At 34.3% G+C, this 20,612-nt stretch overlaps 1 protein-coding gene across 1 annotated transcript in view; it reads left to right on the plus strand.

Moving 5' to 3' along the window:
• LOC138176022 (protein piccolo-like) overlaps positions 1-20,612 on the plus strand; it is a 591,004-nt gene that overhangs the window by 471,577 nt on the left and 98,815 nt on the right. Inside the window, exons 18-21 of the mRNA XM_069106747.1 lie at positions 2,017-2,088; positions 6,119-6,299; positions 8,155-8,349; positions 9,803-9,985. Of these exons, the coding sequence (XP_068962848.1) occupies positions 2,017-2,088; positions 6,119-6,299; positions 8,155-8,349; positions 9,803-9,985 (631 nt within the window). The remainder of the gene's footprint in view (positions 1-2,016; positions 2,089-6,118; positions 6,300-8,154; positions 8,350-9,802; positions 9,986-20,612) is intronic.

Consider the following 20,612-nt stretch of genomic DNA (forward strand, 5'->3'; position numbering starts at 1 on the left):
GGGCAAGTCACTTAACCACAATTGCCCTGCTTTCCCCCCTCCAAAAAGCAAAAAAAAAAAAGAGTCCATTACACAAAAAGGGTTAAAAATGTGCTGTACTATGCAGATTTCTTCCACCAAAATTGTGATATAAAAGTTTTATCTATCCTGAAAAATAACTTTTTTGAAAGATTTAAGTTATTGATTTTTTTAAATGATCGGTAATTCAATTTTGCTGTTTTGATAAAATTCCCAGCTTTGACTCTTCATGTAACTCACAGATCCACTAGAAAAAATAAATCACTGTTTTGTTGAATAAAATGTTCTTCCTAAAATAGGATCCATAATATAAACGAGCTGATAATGCTATAAATTTCCCCTTTTCATGAATACTTTTTTTCTACATCTAAAGTTATTTATGCCTCTCCTAATGAATGAATTATATAAGCTATTGGTAACATCAAAATATTCTTCAAAAGGAAAAAAGACAATAGTAAAGTTTTTAAAAAATTAATTGCAGGGGTTAGCTTTCTGAAGTATGATAGAAATTGAGAGTTTGCAAGAAAAGCAGGGAAATAAGCAATTGTTTCTTGTCTTTGACCTGGGTGCCAAATTCAGGTCATCATCTATCCTAAACAGGTTCTAGTAATTATGTTATCTCTATATATAGTCATGATATAGGAAATATTAGCATATTTCAATAAATAGGACATATGTTCTAATTTCACCTCTGATATTTAGTGTCTGGCCTTAAGTTTTCTTCTTTGCAAAAGGAAATGTTTTAAGTAGATGACAACTTTGGTTCCTTCAAGCTCAGGATTTATTATCTCAAGATCCTATTATCCTAATGTCAAAAACTCAAAGTTTGTCTTTGAAATAAAGCTAGTATTCTATGTAGTATACTCCTGATGTACTCAGTGTTGAACCCCAATTTTAAAAAGTCTGTTCTAAGAAAGAGACAAAGGATATTAGGGTGTGTGTGTGCCCATGTTTAATTCTCTCACCAGCTGATTGCATGCATTGCATGGAGTGCAGTCCAAAAATGGGCCCCCCTAAGAGGACCAGTTCACAACTGGCTTGATTTAGGGATATAGGGTTATATGCCCTTTGAAGAGTAGGTGTTTCCAAGAGGTGCCAATCAACTCTGGTCAACACACTGGGAGGTTGACTGTATTAAAATGAGGTCTTGAGTAGGTGACTTAGGTCACTTTATCTTGGTATAATACCTTTTCCACTGAGACTGATATCACCAGTCATCATATTGCCTCAGGAATGAGAGGAAATAGCCATTCTATCAGACCAGTCCCCCCTCATACCAGACTACTCCCAGTCTTGTGCTTTCTAGGCAGAAGAATGTGTCTTGGCCTAAACCTTAGCAGATTAAGTCAATTCAGGCCTGAGTTGGAGTTTGACCCTTTCAATGCAATCTCATCATCAGTAATGTCCTTCTAAAGGACAGACTGAATTTGTAAGTGGGAGGGGACTGAGGGACCCTCTGAATCTCCAAGACACTGATTACTAAGATTTAAAACCATTTTTTGCATCAGGAATATTTTTAGTTTTTAGAAATTCAAGGAAGATCTAAAAAAGTGGGCACTGAAAGTCCCCTCCGAAGTAGGACACTAAGATATAAATACATACACATACATATATATATATATATATATATATATATTTGGTTTAAAAATTAAATGAATGTTGACTTGAATTAAAGATATTCCTTCAGAAAAAAAAGGTGTTAAATTATCAATGTCAGTAATCCTAATATTTTGCATGGTTGACAATTTAACCAACTTAGCCAAAATCTAGATACCCTTACAAAAGTCATTGAAATTTAATGTATTGTCAAATATAAGCCCATCTGGCTTGAGATGTAATTTTTCCAAGATCAAGGTTATTACAGAGAAATGAAAATTGCCTTCCTGTCATATTGCAAAGGAGTACAAGCAAGTGATAATAAATAGAGTCTATTGTGTGGCTGAAATAAGAAGTGCATGATGGAAATTGGGGTTAATTACATTTTGATTTAAACCATAGCTCAAGAAGAAAACACTGGAAGTGACAGTCTGGGATTATGATAGATTCTCTTCCAATGACTTTCTTGGTGAGGTAAGTTTCACTCTTTGTGCCCTTGTAAACAAAAGATTACTTTAGACTTTAGGATCAATTTTCTGATATGTCTGATGGTAAAGGTGTGGTCCTTGTTTCTTTTTTAACATCTTTTAAGCAAACTATTTTTATGGTTAAATCCCTTAGATAATTATGCTTTTTTTCCATTTTACTTTAATATTATGGATTCACATGCCACTTTCATAGCAGCTATAGAAATGGCTATTCACTTTGCCATCTGGCATCTTCTTTTGTGAAGAAATTTCTCAAAATTAAATATGATAGAGAAAGTAATATGTACTCTAATTATGGAAATTGTATTCATATTTAATGATTACCTACCAATAGCTAATGTATTAAAATTTTACTGATTTCCCTCCAAACCTACCCTGAGTTCTCAGGTGACTATAGATATGACAACTTCTCGCCAATGACTTTTGTGCAAGGACCAAATGGTTATGTTAGGGAAGGATCATAACCAAAGGATTGAAAACAAGGTGGTTGTTTTTTTAAGCCCAGGGTATTTCAGGAGTCTGTCTCATGAATCAAAAAGTGATTAAATGCATTAAGAAAGTCACAGGTCTTCTAAGTAGAGTCATGGATAGAACACTGGGTCTGAAATTAAGAAGACCTGAGTTCAGATATGGCCTCACTGTGATACTAAAAAGTAAGATTACTCTCTTTATGCCAATTTCTTTATCTATAAAATGGAGTTAATAGCAACTACTTCCCTGGGCTATAGTGAAGATCAAATGAGATAACATTTATGAAGTACTTAGGATTATGCCTAGCACTAAGTGCTATATAAATGTTAATTATTGTTACTGTCACTTTAATTATTGAAAAAAACATTTTACTTAAAATGCACTGAAAATTTGTGCTCTTGGATATTCTTGTAATTCTTATCTTAAATGATAATCTACTCTGTTCATCTGAGATAGTTGAATTTGAAAATTGAAAAACTTATTCTTGAGTAAGCACACACAAAAGCAATGAATCAAAATAGTTTTAAGAAGGTAGATACAGCACAAAATGGACATAGCACAGAAGAAAACAAAGATGGGAAAAGCATCTGCCCTAGATTTTTTTTTATATTCTGAGGAAATCCAAACTGGAGCTGACATGATTGGTAGATGTGGGAGGGCTAGATTATCAAGCTCTTTAGAAGAGGGATGATATCACAGGCATAGAGAAAATGAATCAATCAGCACACCAATGAAGAAGCTATTAAGTCCCTACTATATACTATGCATTGGAGATCCAAAGTCCAAAGTGAAAAGGTGCCTTCTCTCAAGGAGCTTATATTCTAACTGGAGTGAGAACATATACACAATACATGTACAAAGCAGATATAGGTTGATCTTGATTAGGGAAGGACATAAAAATCCAGAAGGACCAAAAGTGCCAGTGTGCTTGTTCATTAACAAACTTCTCAAATTTCTAGACAAGCTAAGTCAAATAGGTAGAGTAGATAATTAATAAACCCAACCAGAAGAGATAATTTTTATCTGAGAGTGGGGGAGGGAGGTTTCATATAGAAAGTGGTATGTGAGCTGAGTCTTGAAGAAAACAAGGGAATTCTTAGAGACAAAAGGTCCAAAGAGATTTCTTACAGGTGATGAGGACCTTCAGATGCTCCTATAATGATAATGTACTGATTGCATCACATCCCAAAACATTACAAATATTCCTAAATGGGATCTTTAGTCATTAAAAAAAATCCTTAATATAACCACCATACAAGGAAAAAGCCAGGAAAATCTGAGGGGATGAAAAATACCTGTTGTCTGTTCAATTGCATATCACTCTTTGGACAACACAGTTAATTAATAGGTATTATTAAGCACTTAATATATGCTAAGCCCTGGAGATGGGGGATAGAGGAGAAGAAGCAAAACATAGTCCCTGGCCTCAAAGAGCTCAAATTCTAATAGGGGAGATGACATTCATGTAACTATGGATACAAGATATATTCAAAGTAAATAGAAAGTTAATGTCAGAAAAAAGGCGTTAGTAGCAGGAAGGATAAGGAATGGCCTCATGGAAACTCATGGAGCTCATCCATTATCTTAGATACTTTAAAGGGACAATTAGCTAGGCCAAAAATTGAACAAGAGAAGGAGAAATTACAGTTATTGCTTTAAAATGTCAAGCTTTTTGAAACAAAGGCTTTTATGTTTAACACTGATATTCTTCTGGTAATGGTCTATGACAGTGTGTCATTTTACTGCCCCTTTTTGAAGAATTATAGCTGAGTATAATATAAAAGAGGGCAGCTAGGTGGCACAGTGGATAGAGTACCAGGCCTGGAGTCAGCAAGACTCATCTGCCTGAGTTCAAATCTGCCACAGACACTAGCTGGGTGACTCTGGGTAAATCACTTCACTTATTTGTCTCAGTTCCTAATTTGTAAAAGGGGCTGGAAAAGGAAATGGCAAACCACTGCAATATCTTTGCCAAGAAAACACCAAATGGGGTCATGACCAAAACAGCTGAAGAATAAATGACTTAATGGGTGAGAGAGAGAGAGAGAGAGAAATGATGGATATGAACAATCCACAGAACATTCCAAATGTGGAATTGGACAGAAGAGATATCAAACACATTGTCTGCATGCTACAACATTCTCCACTGAGGCCTGAGTCAGAGTAAAGTGTGATTGGGAAATATTTGACAAGATAAATAAAAATACAAAAGAACAGATAATGTTAATATGTACTTTTATAAGTATATAATATATAGTAGACAGGAATCCTTATTTATGGTTTAGTTAGTGGTCCCCATTTATGATTTGATATCCTTGGTTTAACCAATGACACCAAGAAATGTATGACAAAAAAAGAATTGCTGAACATATATCAAGAAAATGGGAGCTCTGATGGATACCCCATATTTCAAACTGCTTATGCCAGCATTGTCAAAAGCACTAAAGCAAAATCCCTAGGATATTTGGCAAAAATGCTCATGAGGACTTATGGGACAATATGAACAAGAGGTACATGGGAAGGGTTGGCATCTGCATTGATGGAGAGAATATCTATATTAGTGAAATTATGGATCCATGGATTACTAGAAGAAACTAGATGCAACAGGATAAATTAATACCATTTTCTAAGAAAAAAAAAGTTGCTCCCTAAGTAATGCTGAAATGTAGTGGAGCAATTTAACCAGTTTAGGGAGTTTGAGAAATTTCTTCTTCAAATGCATATCCAAGCTTTCTTGGCAATTTATACTTTTAGCACAGTAACTGGGATTAAGTGACCTGCACATAACCACAGGCCCAATATATTTCAGAGACCAAATCTGAATGAACTTAGGTCTTTCAGACTAATTTTCTTTATCCATTACACTACAATGACAGATAGACAAGTCGAACATATAGTCATGTATGTATACATATGTTTGTTATTATAATATATAAGAATGCTTGTATAGATGGCAGGTCTACATATATATGTATATACATGTGTGCATTCTACACACAATTATCTACTTCCACAGTAATTATAGTATACATTTGTTTTGTTTAACAATGCTTTGGGCAGAAAACATGAGCAAATACTTGGAAATAGTAACTATATCCAATACATTCAAGGGTAGAAATAGTAATATCATTTGATACACAATAGGGGGGAATGCAGTCTATCTGATGCATTTGTCACTAAGGAATATAATGTATTAAAATGAAAATTATTTTATATAAATTACAAAATATAAGGCAATAAGAATAAACCTCTTCTAAAAATTCATACATTTTCGTGCATGTAATTTAGATCATGGTGAGAATTTTCTGCATAGTTTATAGGTAGAATACAATGTTGAATAATTATTTTAAATTAACTTTTAAAAATCTGTGCAATATACCAATAAAAATCCATTTTCTATTAGAATTTTCCGAGTAGAGAAGAAAATAATATATATGTGTATGCACATGTATCGTCAAATATACTTTGGCTTATACTTTTCAAAAAATGTTAGCTTAAAGAGTATAAATGATTTGTAGCTTTATCATTATCTTTCTGTTCTTTAGGTATTGATTGAATTATCTAGCACTTCTCACCTTGACAACACCCCTCGATGGTATCCTCTCAAAGAACAGACAGAAAGCATTGACCATGGAAAGTCCCATTCTAGTCAGAGCAGTCAACAGTCTCCAAAACCATCTGTCATCAAAAGCAGAAGTCATGGAATCTTCCCTGATCCATCCAAGGGTAGGAAACATTTCAAATAGAATATATTTTGTATATACTGGTGCATGTCCATTTATTGTTCTTCAAAATATGCATTTCTATGATGCAACATGTTCCAGTAAGGCTATCACATTTTAATAAGAATAGTTTCTGAGTATATGAATATTATAACAAATTTAGTTTTAGTTTACTCCATTTGAGATATATTGACATATAAATTTGTTCCTGAAATAGTTAATGCATCTATGCAATTTCTGAGGAACATGGTACCCATTGAACCAGACCCCTTTATTTATGACAATTAGGTTATTAATTGCAATAAAGCTCGATAACTCCATTATAGTTTCTTTTTCATCCTTTGTTCACAGAAGAAATAAAAAAAATGAGTTTTAGTGTGCCTAAGAATTAGAAAATTAATTCATGCTTATATGTATAAATTTTGGTGGTAAATTATTGCCTAGAATGATATTATTTGTAGATTCCAAATTATCATTCTTTTTTAAAATTTTTTTTTAAGCAATTGGGGTTAAGTAACTCGCTCAAGGTTACACAGCCAGTTATTTCTGGGTGTGGTGCTAAGTATCTGAGCCCAGATTCGATCCCCAGGACATCCCAACTCTGGGGCTGGTGCTCTTACTCGCCAAATTATCATTCTACCCTTGAACATTTTGACATTAAGTATATTACATAGCCATCTTTAGAGTTATATAAAAGTGGAATTTACCTTCAAAAGTAATCTTGGCACAGCTAGGAGGTGCCGTGAATAGAGCACTGACCCTGGAGTCAGGAGAATCTGAGTTCAAATTCAGCCTCAGACACTTAACACAAAAACTCACCGTGTGACCTTGGGCAAATCATTTAACCTCAATTGCACTCCAAAAATAAAACAAAGTTACCTTGTATTGGGGTGTCTAGGTGGCACAATGAATGGAACACCAGCCTTGGAGTCAAGAGAGCCTGAGTTCAAGTCCGGCCTCAGACCACTTAACAACAACAACAAAAAATAGCTATGTGACCTTGGGCAAGTCACTTAACCCCAATTGCCCTCCAAAAAGCAAAAAAAGAAGAACAAGAAATAAAAAAAATGAGTTTTAGTGTGCCTAGGAACTAGGAAATTAATTCATGCCTATATGTATAAATTTTGGTGGTAAATTATTGCCTAGAATGAGATTATTTTTAGACTCCAAATTATCATTCTGCCCTTGAACATTTTGACATTCAGTATATTACATATCCATCTTCAGAGTTACATAAAAGTGGAATTTACCTTCAAAATTAATCTTGGCACAGCTAGGTGGCACACTGACCCTGAAGTCAGGAGGACCTGAGTTCAAATCCAACCTCAGACACTTAACACAGAAGCTCACTGTGTGACCTTGGGCAAGTCACTTAATCCCAATTGCCCTGCCTTCCCCCTCCAAAAAGCAAAAAAAAAAAGGAAAGTGATCTAGTTAACCCCTACAATTTATTAGCAATGCATTCAGATCATAGATAAAATTAGCTATCAATGTACTACCCAAAATTGTTCATCGAGTAATAGATATCTCTACAATCACCTTAGATGACATAAGCATTCTACATTGATATGTCATGGTATTGTACTACTTTGGTTTAGGACTTCATAATATCTAACTTAAAGCCTTCCTTCAACATTTTAATCCTGCTGCCTCCTTCTATATCCTCACTAGAAATAAAGCATAAGAATAGTTGCTTACTGGTATGTTGACTTTTATCCACTTACACACTGTTTTGAAGTGTGCTGTCTAAAGTTTTAACATTCTCGAATTGGCTGGAAATAAAATTAAAAAAAAACTTGACAAAAAGAAAGGATTCTTAAAGCAAATATACTTTTGATGTTTAATCTTTTTGTTCCCAGATATGCAGGTACCTACAATTGAAAAATCCCATAGTAGTCCCGGGAGCTCAAAATCATCCTCCGAAGGCCATCTTCGCTCTCACGGACCCTCACGCAGCCAAAGCAAGACCAGCGTCACTCAGACCCACCTTGAAGATGCAGGGGCCGCCATAGCAGCCGCAGAAGCAGCTGTGCAACAGCTTCGCCTTCAACCAAGTAAAAGACGCAAATAAATTCCTCAGCATGGCAGCTTAATGTTTATCTGTTGCCTTTCTTTTCCTGCTGTCTCTTCCTGTTTGCTTTATCATCTTGCTCCTCCAACTCCCGTGTCCCTGATCACTGTTTTCTGTCCCTTCATGTATGTTAAAAAAAAACAATATAAGTACCTAACCGTATTCCTTTCTATTTATTTTTTTTAATTTTTTTTTTAATAGACGGCAGTAAAACTGGCTGTTTCTCCATCCTTTCCATCATCCATCCAACCTGGTTAATGGTGTTTGATATTTGTGAATGTGATGTTTTCAGGGGGGAAAATGTGCATCATTTTCATGTTCTTAAATATCTCGTATATTAGATAGAATGCATTCATGAAACTTCCGACAGCGGCTAGTGTTCTGGGTATTATTCTGGGCATCCATACTAGCTATGTAGAGTAGATTGTCAATAAGTCACTTCTGACATAATGAAAGAGTATGGTGCAGTGGGAAAAGGTGCTGGATTTAAGGTCAAAGGTCTTGGGTACAAAGCCTACCATATTGCTTGTGTGACCTTGGGCAAGTCACTTAACTTCTACAGAAGCCTCGGTTTTCTCAACTGTAAAAAGAGGGTATTGGGTTAAGTGATCTCAGAAGTCCCTTCCAGCTCATGCAAAAAGGATATTCAGTAGAGAAAAGCAGTTAATAGATTTGGAAGGACTTCAAACTTAAAACTCAGAAGAATAAAGAAGCTTCCCGTCAATACTGAATAACACTGTGTCAGCCTCAATTGTATAAATGTAATATGTGATATCTGTCTGTGTGCTATACTGTCCAATCTTTCAAAAAGTTTAGGAACAGAAACTTTTACTTTGGCCTAATGATATTATCAATCATTCTCATAATGAAAAATGGTAGGGCAACACAGCCTTTTCATTATGGAGCACAAATGAGTCTACTCTGTTGGATTTCATTTTCTGTAACATAAAATGATAGTACAGGGTAGTTTTTTTGTTACCTCTGTTCTTTCCTTGAAATTTGAAATACGATTCCTCCAGCACAATAAATAGATTAAGGACTAATAGCCACTTATTCCTAGTCACTGCACTCTATAATCCAATTTGAATCTAAACTAAAGTGCTTAGGTTAGGCACCAAAAACATTGATATAACAACTGACTAGACTAAGTGTGGCATCGTGGCATTGTCATATTTGTTGGTGCACTGTGAGTTCCCAGAGGCATTATGCAAAAAGTGAGAAAAAGTAGTTGCTTTGCCTTTCCATCGTTATTAAAGAAACAGCCAGTTTTAATCCCTTTCAGTGCTGTGCATGTGGTGTCTTTTTTGGCGTTTGAGCACACGACTTATTTAAATAGAAGAAAAAAAAACCCCACTTGTGTTTGCATGACTAACATTTAAGCCAGTTCCATCTGAGGATACATACTGTGGGTTTCCATTTCACTCACACTGCCACAGCAGCACATAAAAGCGGTCAGTCTAATCACACCAGGAAACAGCACAGACACAGCATAGCAGGAGTCCTCCCAATTCAAAGAACTCAGTCTGACAATCTGCCTCCACCAGCCAATGACAACAAAGACCCAAGCCAGCTGGCTCTCAGGAAGGTGATGTCCGATGGACCCGTCAAGCCTGAAGGAGGTGAGCAGAAAGACGCTGCACACAGCAAGAGCCCCTCTCCCCCACTTTAAAGTGCCCCACCTTTGTTGTGTCCAGATTGGGTTTTAAACATCTTTGCCCCCCTCCTTCAGTGGGCTATTGCAGGCCTAGTGTATCAGGATCACATCACCATTATGTAAGTCCCAAGACCACTGTGCTGATATGTTGACAACAGTCATTTGTACTTTTCCACACATTGGGTCTCTGACTTTTGTTGGGAAAAAAATAGGTCAACTTGTGTTCTTATTGCAGAATGAAATGCATGCAACTAACCTAATCTGTTCAAGCATGATTTGTTGCATTGTGACAAAGCTTGAATTGCTCACAACTACTAGCCTCCCCATTGGAACTTAACTTGGTTATTCTTGCATACTATCTCAAGTGTTTTGCTTTTGGTTCAGTGGATTCTCAAGCTTTCCTAGAGGAAAAAAATTGTTAATGCACTCACTCACATTTACATGGTGAAAGTTCTATCTTGATACTACAAGCAGACATTTTCCACTCTTGTTTTGGTAGTTGTTAAGTGTACTATCAGATGTGTTGGGCATGTCAATATCTAAGTGCCTGTGTAATAAATAAAGTATCTTTATTTCATTCCTAAACTACTGGATTCTGAGCCATTGTTATATATTACTGTATGTAGCATGGTATGAATGTGTCACTATTGGAAGGGGATGGGGTGGATTTGGTTTTTTGCAATAGAGTACTTAATGAGGTGACTCCATTGCTAATTTAGAGTAGTAAAAGTAGAACAATGCAGAAATTAGTTATAAGGCACTGGGCAAAATTCATGGTGGGAAAGATCTCCAAGCTAGAAGGAAAGTGAATGCAAAATAACACAAGTAGATCTGGTCAAAAGACTGAATAGCAATAATAGGGTTTGGACTCCTTCAAGAAATTCCATGATATTTTTTTTCTTTCTTCACATCTAGTATGCTTCATATGCTCTTCAGACTGATTCTGTAGTGGATGGTGAACCCTTGTCACAAGTACCTTCCTTTGGAAAATGAGCTACAACTCTCCTCAGATATCCTGGACTTAGGAAAATTAGGAGGACTCTTTATCTTCTCTTATCTCAGCAGATTACTATTCCTAGGGTAGTGTTTCATGGGTAGATAATAGGATTTTTCTTTGTAAATTCTTTTCTAAGTTCATTCAAAGTTAAGTGTAGGGGAAAAATACTATTTTGATATTGTTTTAGTATTGACCTACATAATCATAATCAGATACAAGAAATGTGATTCCAATGTATCTAACCCTCACATTCCCTATTTCTACCTCTCTCCACCACCCAATCCCAGAAATTCTAAGTATTCAGCAACCAGTTCTACTACACAGCCATAAGTAATCAAATAATTCAGGACTGGCAAGAGGGAAGAGTTTCTCTTTTTCCCATGTAGTTAAAAAAAAAAGTAAGAGGCCCAGTATTTTTCAGGTGGTATACTTAAGGTACACATCTAATGGACTGTTACCCCACCTCACTTTTCATTTCCCATTGTTGCCATCATGGAGTAACTCTTCCCCCTCCAAAGGATTTAGCTGTGGCTAAATATAATTGTGCTTCCTAGTTTCATGAAAAATTCATTGAATCCTCTGAATTAAGACATGCAATTCCCAAGAATAGTTTATCTATTATTCCTTAAACTTAACCTCCATTTTGGATTTTTAAAATTACTTTTTGAATTACCATAAGGTATTTGATAGTTTTCCTTAAATGTTGATAGAGACCATGAGTTGTCTTCTTTTGAATAGCTTCCAAGAAGCCCACAAAAATTTAAATCTCCATACAGCTGGATATTTGAGGATTTTCATTATCATCTTCAAGAATCCAGGATCATCTTCAGGATATAACAAAGCATTGGAATCAGAATTTAGTGGAGGAATGTTGTTCTAAGACGTAATAACAAAAGGACATGTCTTTTAGTAAAAGAGAGAGAGAAACACAAATACAAACTATGATTTGTGTACTTCCTGCTATTAAGAAGGAATTAAGAAAATATTTAAATTATTTCATGCCCCCCAAAAATACAGATAACACATTTCTGTATTTCTTTAATAAAGCATAACATTTGTTTACATAGAGATAAATAACTGGTAAGAAATTTAAGTACAAGAAGGATACGCTGGTTATGGTTCACAAAATAGCAGCGGCAGAATATTATTTATCCTTTTTAGAGGACATTAATTCAACTCTGCTTCTTAAATGAAAGGAAGTAAACAAAATTCTCAGCATTTAGCTCCTGCAACACAAGATTCTGAAATGAAGCTATATAAGTAGAAGTAAGAGAGGAATGCAACTATAAAAATCTGCCCTAATCATTCTGATTCTAGTTCCTGGATTTTAGGAGTAATTGCTTGATCAGAAGTCAATGGAGGAAATAACGTATCCCAATGTCTCTTACCGAATCAATTTCCACAGTTCATATAATAAATAAGGTTCTGTGCCAGTGTGGTAGACAGATACCAGGAGCAGGATAATACTGGCTAAGGAAACAGGCAGCCATTTTATTGTTTGCCAGAAGCACAGTGCTCTCACTAGATGGGCAGATTAAGGCATAGCAGTCTATTACCTAAACTATTTTCTGCTAGAATATTAGACAATCTCAGGAGTTCTATCAAGCTGTTAGGATCTAAGAACGTCTATGCTTACACATGAGTAGGTTTTGAATTGGTGAAAATCTGAAAACAACCTATGTATAAGAGAAATGTGGATCATTCCAAACAAAACAAGTCTGCTTAATTCTGAAAGAATTATGTGTTCTCTTTCTAAAGCTTCAAGTTTAGAAACAGAGATAAAATTAAGTAATTGAGCAGACCGTGGGTGGTCATTCATACCCACTCAACTTCCCTAGACAACTAGAAATAGCACTCAGAACAGATTTGGGGTCCCATAGTTGGGTAAGGAAATAAAGAAATAGTAACCTTTTGTAGGTTCTCCCATGTATTGCCATCTCATGGAAGAAAGCTTGGGAATATACAGTTGCTTTCCCAAACTACTTTTGGGTCTTCAGCTCTAAAGAGCTGATTGTATCAGTAGAGGAATAAGCAATGGCATAAGTGAAAAAAAAAGAGCCCCATGTCTTCCTGAGCAATGAAGGGAGTGATGACAATAGTAACATAGAGCAAAAGAAGTGATTCCATGGCAAATTGTTTGAGGGGGAAGTGTACTTAAGAAATCTCAGGGGGAGTCAGTCAATGTAAAGTTTGCTCTGCCAGTGTAATGAATGTTTGTGACAAAACTGAAAAGAAGCAGTCAGGGAAGAGGAGGGAAGTTTTTAAAAGGGTAAGAAAACGTTAAAAGCTGAAATGGAGGGAGGACAAACCTTCAGAAAAAAAAACATACATGAACAAAATTGGTTAATTTCAGTTCTCAAAAGTTTTTCTGCCTATGTTTCTTGGCAAAGGCTTTTCTGTACTTACTGTGAAAATTGAAATGTTTTTCTAAATATTCATTCTGTCTTTCTCTTTACATTTAATAAATCTCTCCAGTTTTTAGTTCTCTATTTTGTTCTTGAGTCAGAGCTGAGCTCACTAGAAATGCTCCTACTTTTTGTATTAGTCACAAATTTCTGAATATTTGACATACTAATTAAAATGAATTTGAAGTCTTTTCTTGGCAATGCTTTGGAGGGAAAGAAAAAAGATGACCAAACAACAAACTGACAGTTTATTATTCTCTTTTTTCCAAATAGTTGAAAAATCATTTGTTCATTTTTAATTTCTGTATTATTTATCATCTACAGTCAAAACTCTCCTAGCTACGTATCTATGTATATCAATATTACATTTTAACACTGGGGGGGGGATGTTTTTGATGTATAATTAATACCTATAGATTGTGCTCTGTACTTCACCTATGAATGTCATTACTGAAGGAACATCAATTGTGCAAGTGAGGTATTTGCCAGTGACCTCAATGGATCTTCAATGATCTATCAATACTCTCTTGCTTGGGCACTCTTGTAACTAAAAGCAAAAAGGTAAAATGGGACTTAGTGGTACATTACACAAACAGGACCATCTAGCTCACATGGAGGTCAAACCTGTGACCTTGGCTTCATTAACACTACACTTGAACCAACTGAGCTAACCAATGTTGTATTGAGAATATATGGAAGGGGCGATCCATAAGTATAGGTAATTGAAGAGGGTGAGTAGCTATATTGTATCGTAGGAAAAGCCCAGATAGGCCCATCTAACCAAACTGTCTTCCCTAGTAGCCTGCAAGTGTCATTGAAATTCCTATACTCATAGTAATTCCTTTCATTTAAAACATTCTCTAGGAATACAAACATACAAGTATTTAATTTTGGGAATAGCTTACTTAGTGGAAGGAGACTGATAGTGATAGCCATTAAATACCATTAGAAATGTGATATGGATTCACCTTCAGAGTAACTAATAGAGTAGGTTCATTATAGGCAATACAGATTTGCTTTGATAAGAAGAGAAGGAAATGGGGACAGTCTGGTTCATGAGGAGGGTGGGATGCCACAAGGGGAGTCCTGGACAGCAGGAAACAACAGTCTGACAGGAATGACTCATTTAACAGAAATGAGAACAGGGAGGGAGAGAGGAAGATGTGCTAATCCTGCATATAGAAGTGCTGAAATGTATACACTAAAGCTTTGAATATAACAAATAATGATTTTCTTATTTCAAAGCATCTGTATTATTTAGGAGTTATATTTTTCAACCAGATGTTTAACTCTGTATAAATACATTCTAGATTATCTACTGCCTATTGAGATACACAATTTGGTAAGAAGAAAACACATAGATTTAAATAATGACAGGAGCTAGGTTATGAGTATTGACCAATAAGGTCACATGGTTTATGAGGTAATTTTTGATTTTGGCAATTTCTTGTAACAAGAACTTTTAAAACAAGAATGCATTCAATTATTTAAGGAATTCAAAATCTTTACAGATTTTAATATATGAGATATCTTCAGAACTATTTAACTTGAATAAAGGAATCTTAAAGTTTGGGCAAATGAGTATGGGGAATTTATTTGGATTTAATTCATCTTTATGTCCATAAAGACCCTATGATATTCAAAGATATTCAGGTAAATTAAAGTTATCATTATGGAATGAATTTAACTTATAGGGTCAAATATAATAATGTAAATCTATCAATATGAAAAGACCAACAAAACACATACATTTTCATGGGAAAAAGAATTAAGATAAGTATTGGATCATGGATTCCAGTTATGGGTATGTTTTTTAGTCATGTAATATGATCACTAAACTGGCTTTTATTTCTTTTTTACTCTGCTACAAATTTGTTTCTTTAAAAACATAAAAATTATTGATTTTTTTTAGTTTTACATGACTGTCATTTATGAATGTCTCCTTGAAATTTGACCCTCCCTTGTAACAAAGAAAAGCAGTTAAGCAAAAATTACTTAACAACAACACAAGGTATGGAACATTTAACTCACATAGTCATTTTTCTACCTCTCTAGCAAAATGAGGGAGACATGTTTCATTATCTTTATTTTGTGACCAAAATTTGTTATTGAAATTCTTCAGCCCTTAACTTTCTTTTAGTTCTCTTTTCATTTACATTATTTTCAACTACTGCTTTTTGGTTGAGGTACCAAAGTTTACTTTCTCTCAAAAAAATACTATATAAATTCAAAGGCATGTTATTTTAGCTCTTAGAGATTAATTAGTAATTTCATTAATTAGGTGCCTCATGCAAAAAGAATGTGATGATCTCAAAATCTATAAACCATTTAATTCAAATTCATACATTAATATGCATATAATTATATTTTAACAGCTTGTACAAAGTTTTCATTGACTTCAAAGATTGATGATATATCTCTAAAATATAAATAACTCATTCTGCATTTTTGCTTTTCTTTTCTGTCCCAACTATCCTGAGAAGAACCACTCATTTATCTGGAAATGAATTGAATTTAGTGGGAAAAAAAAGTAGAAATTTTTCATAATTTGTTTTTGTACAATGTTCCCTCTTTTCATATAACAACTAGATGCTTTTACCAGGTATACCTTAGTTGTTCATTAATACTTTCATTGTTTCCATTTTTACAAATTCCATCTAAATTAATGTGGGCGAGGGGTTGTTTAGGGTCCTTTGTATAATTGAGAAATGTGTATTTCGTTACTGAAAATTGAACCTATGGAGGAAACTGTCTGTTACTTTTCTTTTCTGGTTAGATAAAAACCCAGTATTGGTCAGAAATGTCTGCTTCCGTATTCTCAGCTCTTATTCTTTAGTGAAGCATTCAGTCTTTCTCCTTCAAGCATTTTCCATGTCACTTTGCATTTTTTCATTTTTAAGTTTATTAAACTGCCTGAGGTGAGTAATTAATGAAGTGATAAATGTAAACTTAATGAAATTAATCCCTGCTCACTTTGTTCAGAGGGGAAAATAAATATGGGAGTAAGGGGGAAATAATAGGTTTAAAGAAATATAATATACTCTGCCATTCCTTTCCATTTCACCTCTCATGGATCTTTTAAGGAACTTTGAAAGTAAATCTGCAAAACCACACCTGAATGTACTGCATTAAAAATTCAGTGAGATTTATCATGGTTCATATATATTGTCATATCACCATGGATTCAGGCATCATCCCTCCTTTGATTGTGATAAGATTGATCCTTGAAAAAGTTATATCAATTGAAATCTTATGTCCTAAGTAAAAATCACTATACCAAGTGGGCCCATACTGGGTATAATTTGAGGGCAGCAGTACTTGTAGCCTAATGGCATGCAGATTTGCAGGTAAAAACAGGATCAAATGGGAAGGAAAATCCTTCAAAATGTTCCAGGGTGAGTACAAATTTATGAAAAATAAAAATATTTGTTCATGCTTCACTTGTAAGAAGCAATAGTGGGTACAGAGCTGACCTCTCAGTCAGAGAAACCTGGCTTTAACTCCAACCCCTGACATAAACTGACATTGATCATGGGCTGAACTTTCCAAGGATCTAGGCAATTCTCCAAGATCACAGGTTAGAGATAAAGTGCTGAATTGCATTGGTAGATGTTTGGTTTGTTTGTTTGTTTTCTGTTTGGTTTTTTGTACAATTTTATTCCAAATTAAAATACCCATTTCAGGTTTGGGATTCTAGAGTTCAGGAAGTTTTGGAGGTAGAAAAGGGGGAGGGGGAAGCCTAAAGATTAGAAAGGGAGTAAATTTAGATCTACAAGACCATTAAAAGAACTCAGTCTAAAACCTTACAGGTAAGACTCAAATCAGAATTTCTCATTTTAGTGAAGAAAGGATAAGGAGGGGACATAACAATGATCCTGAAGTATGTGCAGGGTTATCAAGAACACCAGAGAAGATGATACCTTAGCTCCTCAATTCTGCTGACGATAGAACAAAAGGAAGATCTAGGCCGTGTCTCAACATCAAAGGTTATACAGCTACGTAGTGTCACAACTAGTTATACAATAGAATGATCAATGATCTAGTTACAATATATAAATCACACTCCACTATCCATTTCAATATTTTTTTCCCTTGAAAGGTCTCTAAATCAAATTGTTTTTCTAGCATCATTTAGAACTACCTTGAGAAAGTCTATTAAAATGCCGTTGATAACAGGCTTGAAAAGTAAGATAGATTCACATTTGTTTAGAATGGTACTGGTAGCTCAAAGGTGGGTCAACTTTCTTTATTGATACTATATAAAGGAATATTAGAGACTGAAAATTACCTCTTCTTACATGTCCTTTGTCAGGAGGAGAAATAGTTGGTACTTCAGGAAATATGTAGAAAGCAAATTCAGAAGCAATGTGTGCATGGAAATATTTTCAAGAATTCTTCAAATGCTGTTTCCTAGTGTTTACTGAGATTATTCTTTCCACCACTGGGATGAGTATCAAAACATGATATTCCTGAGAAGCAGATCCCCAAAGGAACAAAATAATGTGAAAATGCTTAACTATATCTAAGCAAAGTAGTAAAAAAAAAACCCCACAATATTTTGCTTTAACTAAGCCAGAGGAGGGGAAACAAAATCAATCATGAGCTTTTTTCTTTCTTTTCATCTTCTTAAATTGTCTAGACTACATGAATACTGCTTCTGTTGTCTTTTATGCCTATGGAAAGAACTTCATTATTCTTCTATTATTTCCCAGACCCATGATCATTTACACTTTCTTGCCATAACCATGATTGCTAGAAAATTGCATTTTTTCCAAAATATATAAACATGAGAATTTTCTTTTCACTTTCCATTCTCTATAGCTCCAGTATCTTTTGCATTCCATGTCTTGATCTTTATATGTTCAGATGTCATTTTCTTGCTATTGTTATTGAAATATCCTCAGGATATGTCAATCTCCATTAATTTAAGTTATTTTAATTTTAAGGAGCATAATTTTGACTTTTAAATTTATGCAATTTATGAATTTTATTAATTATTCTTGTTTTAGCATTTTCACCAGAAAGATCATGTTGTCTATGAGTTTTCCAGCTATTTCAGTCATGTCTATATCTTTGTGACCCCATTGGGGGTTTTCTTGGCAAAGATACTGGAGTGGTTTGCCATTTCCTTCTCCAGCTCATTTTGCACATGAGTAAACTGATGCAAATAGGGAAAAGTGACTTGCCCAGGGTCGCCCAGCTAATAAGTGTCTAAGAACAAATTTGAACTCAGGAAAATGAGTCTTCCTAAATCCAAGCCCAGCGCTCTATCCACTGTACCTATCTGCCTATGAGGATATATACCAAAATCTTAATTTTTCTTGGGGTGATTTTCCACCCTTTTGATTATTACAGGAAATTTAGAGACTGAGGCTATGATGTTATCCTTCAAGGTTCTGAGTTACTGTTTCTTAATGTCAATAAGGTTGTTTATCTAAAATGCAAATCCATTTCAACATCAGCCAAAATAAAACATAACTAATAATCATCAATAAAACTGATCAGCAATAACTTTTCATTCTTGGTTGTTTGTTGGTGAAAAGAAATTCCAAGTAACTAGACCTAGAAGCCACAAGAGAACGGTATGGTAAATCTGAACTTGGATTTTCTATTTGTAGATAGTATGTATAAGATGCTAATTTGCACGCTACAAGGCAAAGACCCTATATGTTCTTCCTATCTGTTTTTAACTGGTAAGTGCCCCATCAGGAATAACTTCTCTGTATTCACATTTAAAAGGGGTAGATTCTCAAAGTGCCACTCATTGCAAAAGTGGTAACATTATTGGGACAGATATATATATATATATATATATAATTCATTCCAAATTTCAAAGATTTGTGTATTACTTTCTGCATGAACTATTCCATTGTTCCCTTTAGTTTGTCTGGGTTGTTAATAATTGACTGTCTTTGTAATAATGGAAGAGGAACAATTAAAAATTATGCATATTTAATAAAAGTTTCACCTTTATTCTTCCCATTTCCTCTTCAGTTTGTTTACATAACTGTAAATTTAAATTCAATACTAAATTTTCACTAAAAGTATTTTGCAAAATATCTGACCATAGTAATTAGCATTTAAAAATAATTATGTGCATTATATCCTTGCTCAATTTTTTCCCTTTGTAGTAGAATTTTGACTTAAAATAGGTCAGTCTTAGATCTCGTTCAAGAGAGCTTAAGTCCTGACATTTTGGAAACTGCTTATTAGAAGGCAGAAGCACATTAAAGTCAGCCCCATGGCATGGACCCCAAGGACAGGTATTGCAAAATACAATTAAATTCAATTTCTTGAAAATATAAATGACTTAGAATAATATATCACTATGTTTTGAAATTATTTTTCTTTCATATTTTTTTTCATACAGGTAGTTTTACATTTGATCTTTTCTCATATCATTCCTATTTTCCAATATAATGACTATATACTGTGCCAATAAATTACTTGTGGTCCCTTTAATTACTGAGTTTTTAGTGCTATCTATAAAGTAAAAACTTGTCAAGTGTATGAAATAGATGAATATTATGATATTGTTAGCGTAAAATGTTAATATTCTTTCACATTTGTAGGAAAGATTTAAGCAACACAATGTCAGATTAATATAATTTGGAAGAGATTAGGGTGCAGGGACACCAAAGTGTTTCCTTCTTGTAACCTTGCATAGTGTACTTGAAGCATCCCATATTGATCTTCCTCATAAATACAAGCATTAATTTTGTAATTATGTGCATATTTGAAGGCAAAATATCTTTGAGATAAAGGAATATTTTGTATTAAAAAGAAAAATATTTTTCTAATGTAAAATTTGTTATTGTTTTAGTTCACTAATATTTTAAAGAGATTACCATACAGCTAAAACACATGTTGCTAGAAGGAACTATGTTAATGAAATTCTGACCAAGCACTGAAACTAAAGTATGTTAAATCCAGGTGAATATATTCCTTACTTTTAAATGTGTAGAATTAATTAGAATTTGGCTGTGTGGAAATAGAAGTGGAATTATATTACTACCCTGTAGTTTGTCTTTTCCTATTTTATTTTTCTTGCTTTTGTACTTGAGCAATGAACTTAAGTATGTTTAAGGGAATAAAAATGCTTTGCCTTCCAAAGTAGTCAATTTAAACTCCTCTAAATAGCATTACCCATATAGTATTGTGGAGAATAGATAGATGGGTGGATAGGTAGA

Source organism: Petaurus breviceps, unplaced genomic scaffold (assembly GCF_028583685.1).
Source record: "Petaurus breviceps papuanus isolate PSGF00001 unplaced genomic scaffold, PetGlider_PUasm1.0 80, whole genome shotgun sequence".
Classification (NCBI taxonomy): domain Eukaryota; kingdom Metazoa; phylum Chordata; class Mammalia; order Diprotodontia; family Petauridae; genus Petaurus; species Petaurus breviceps.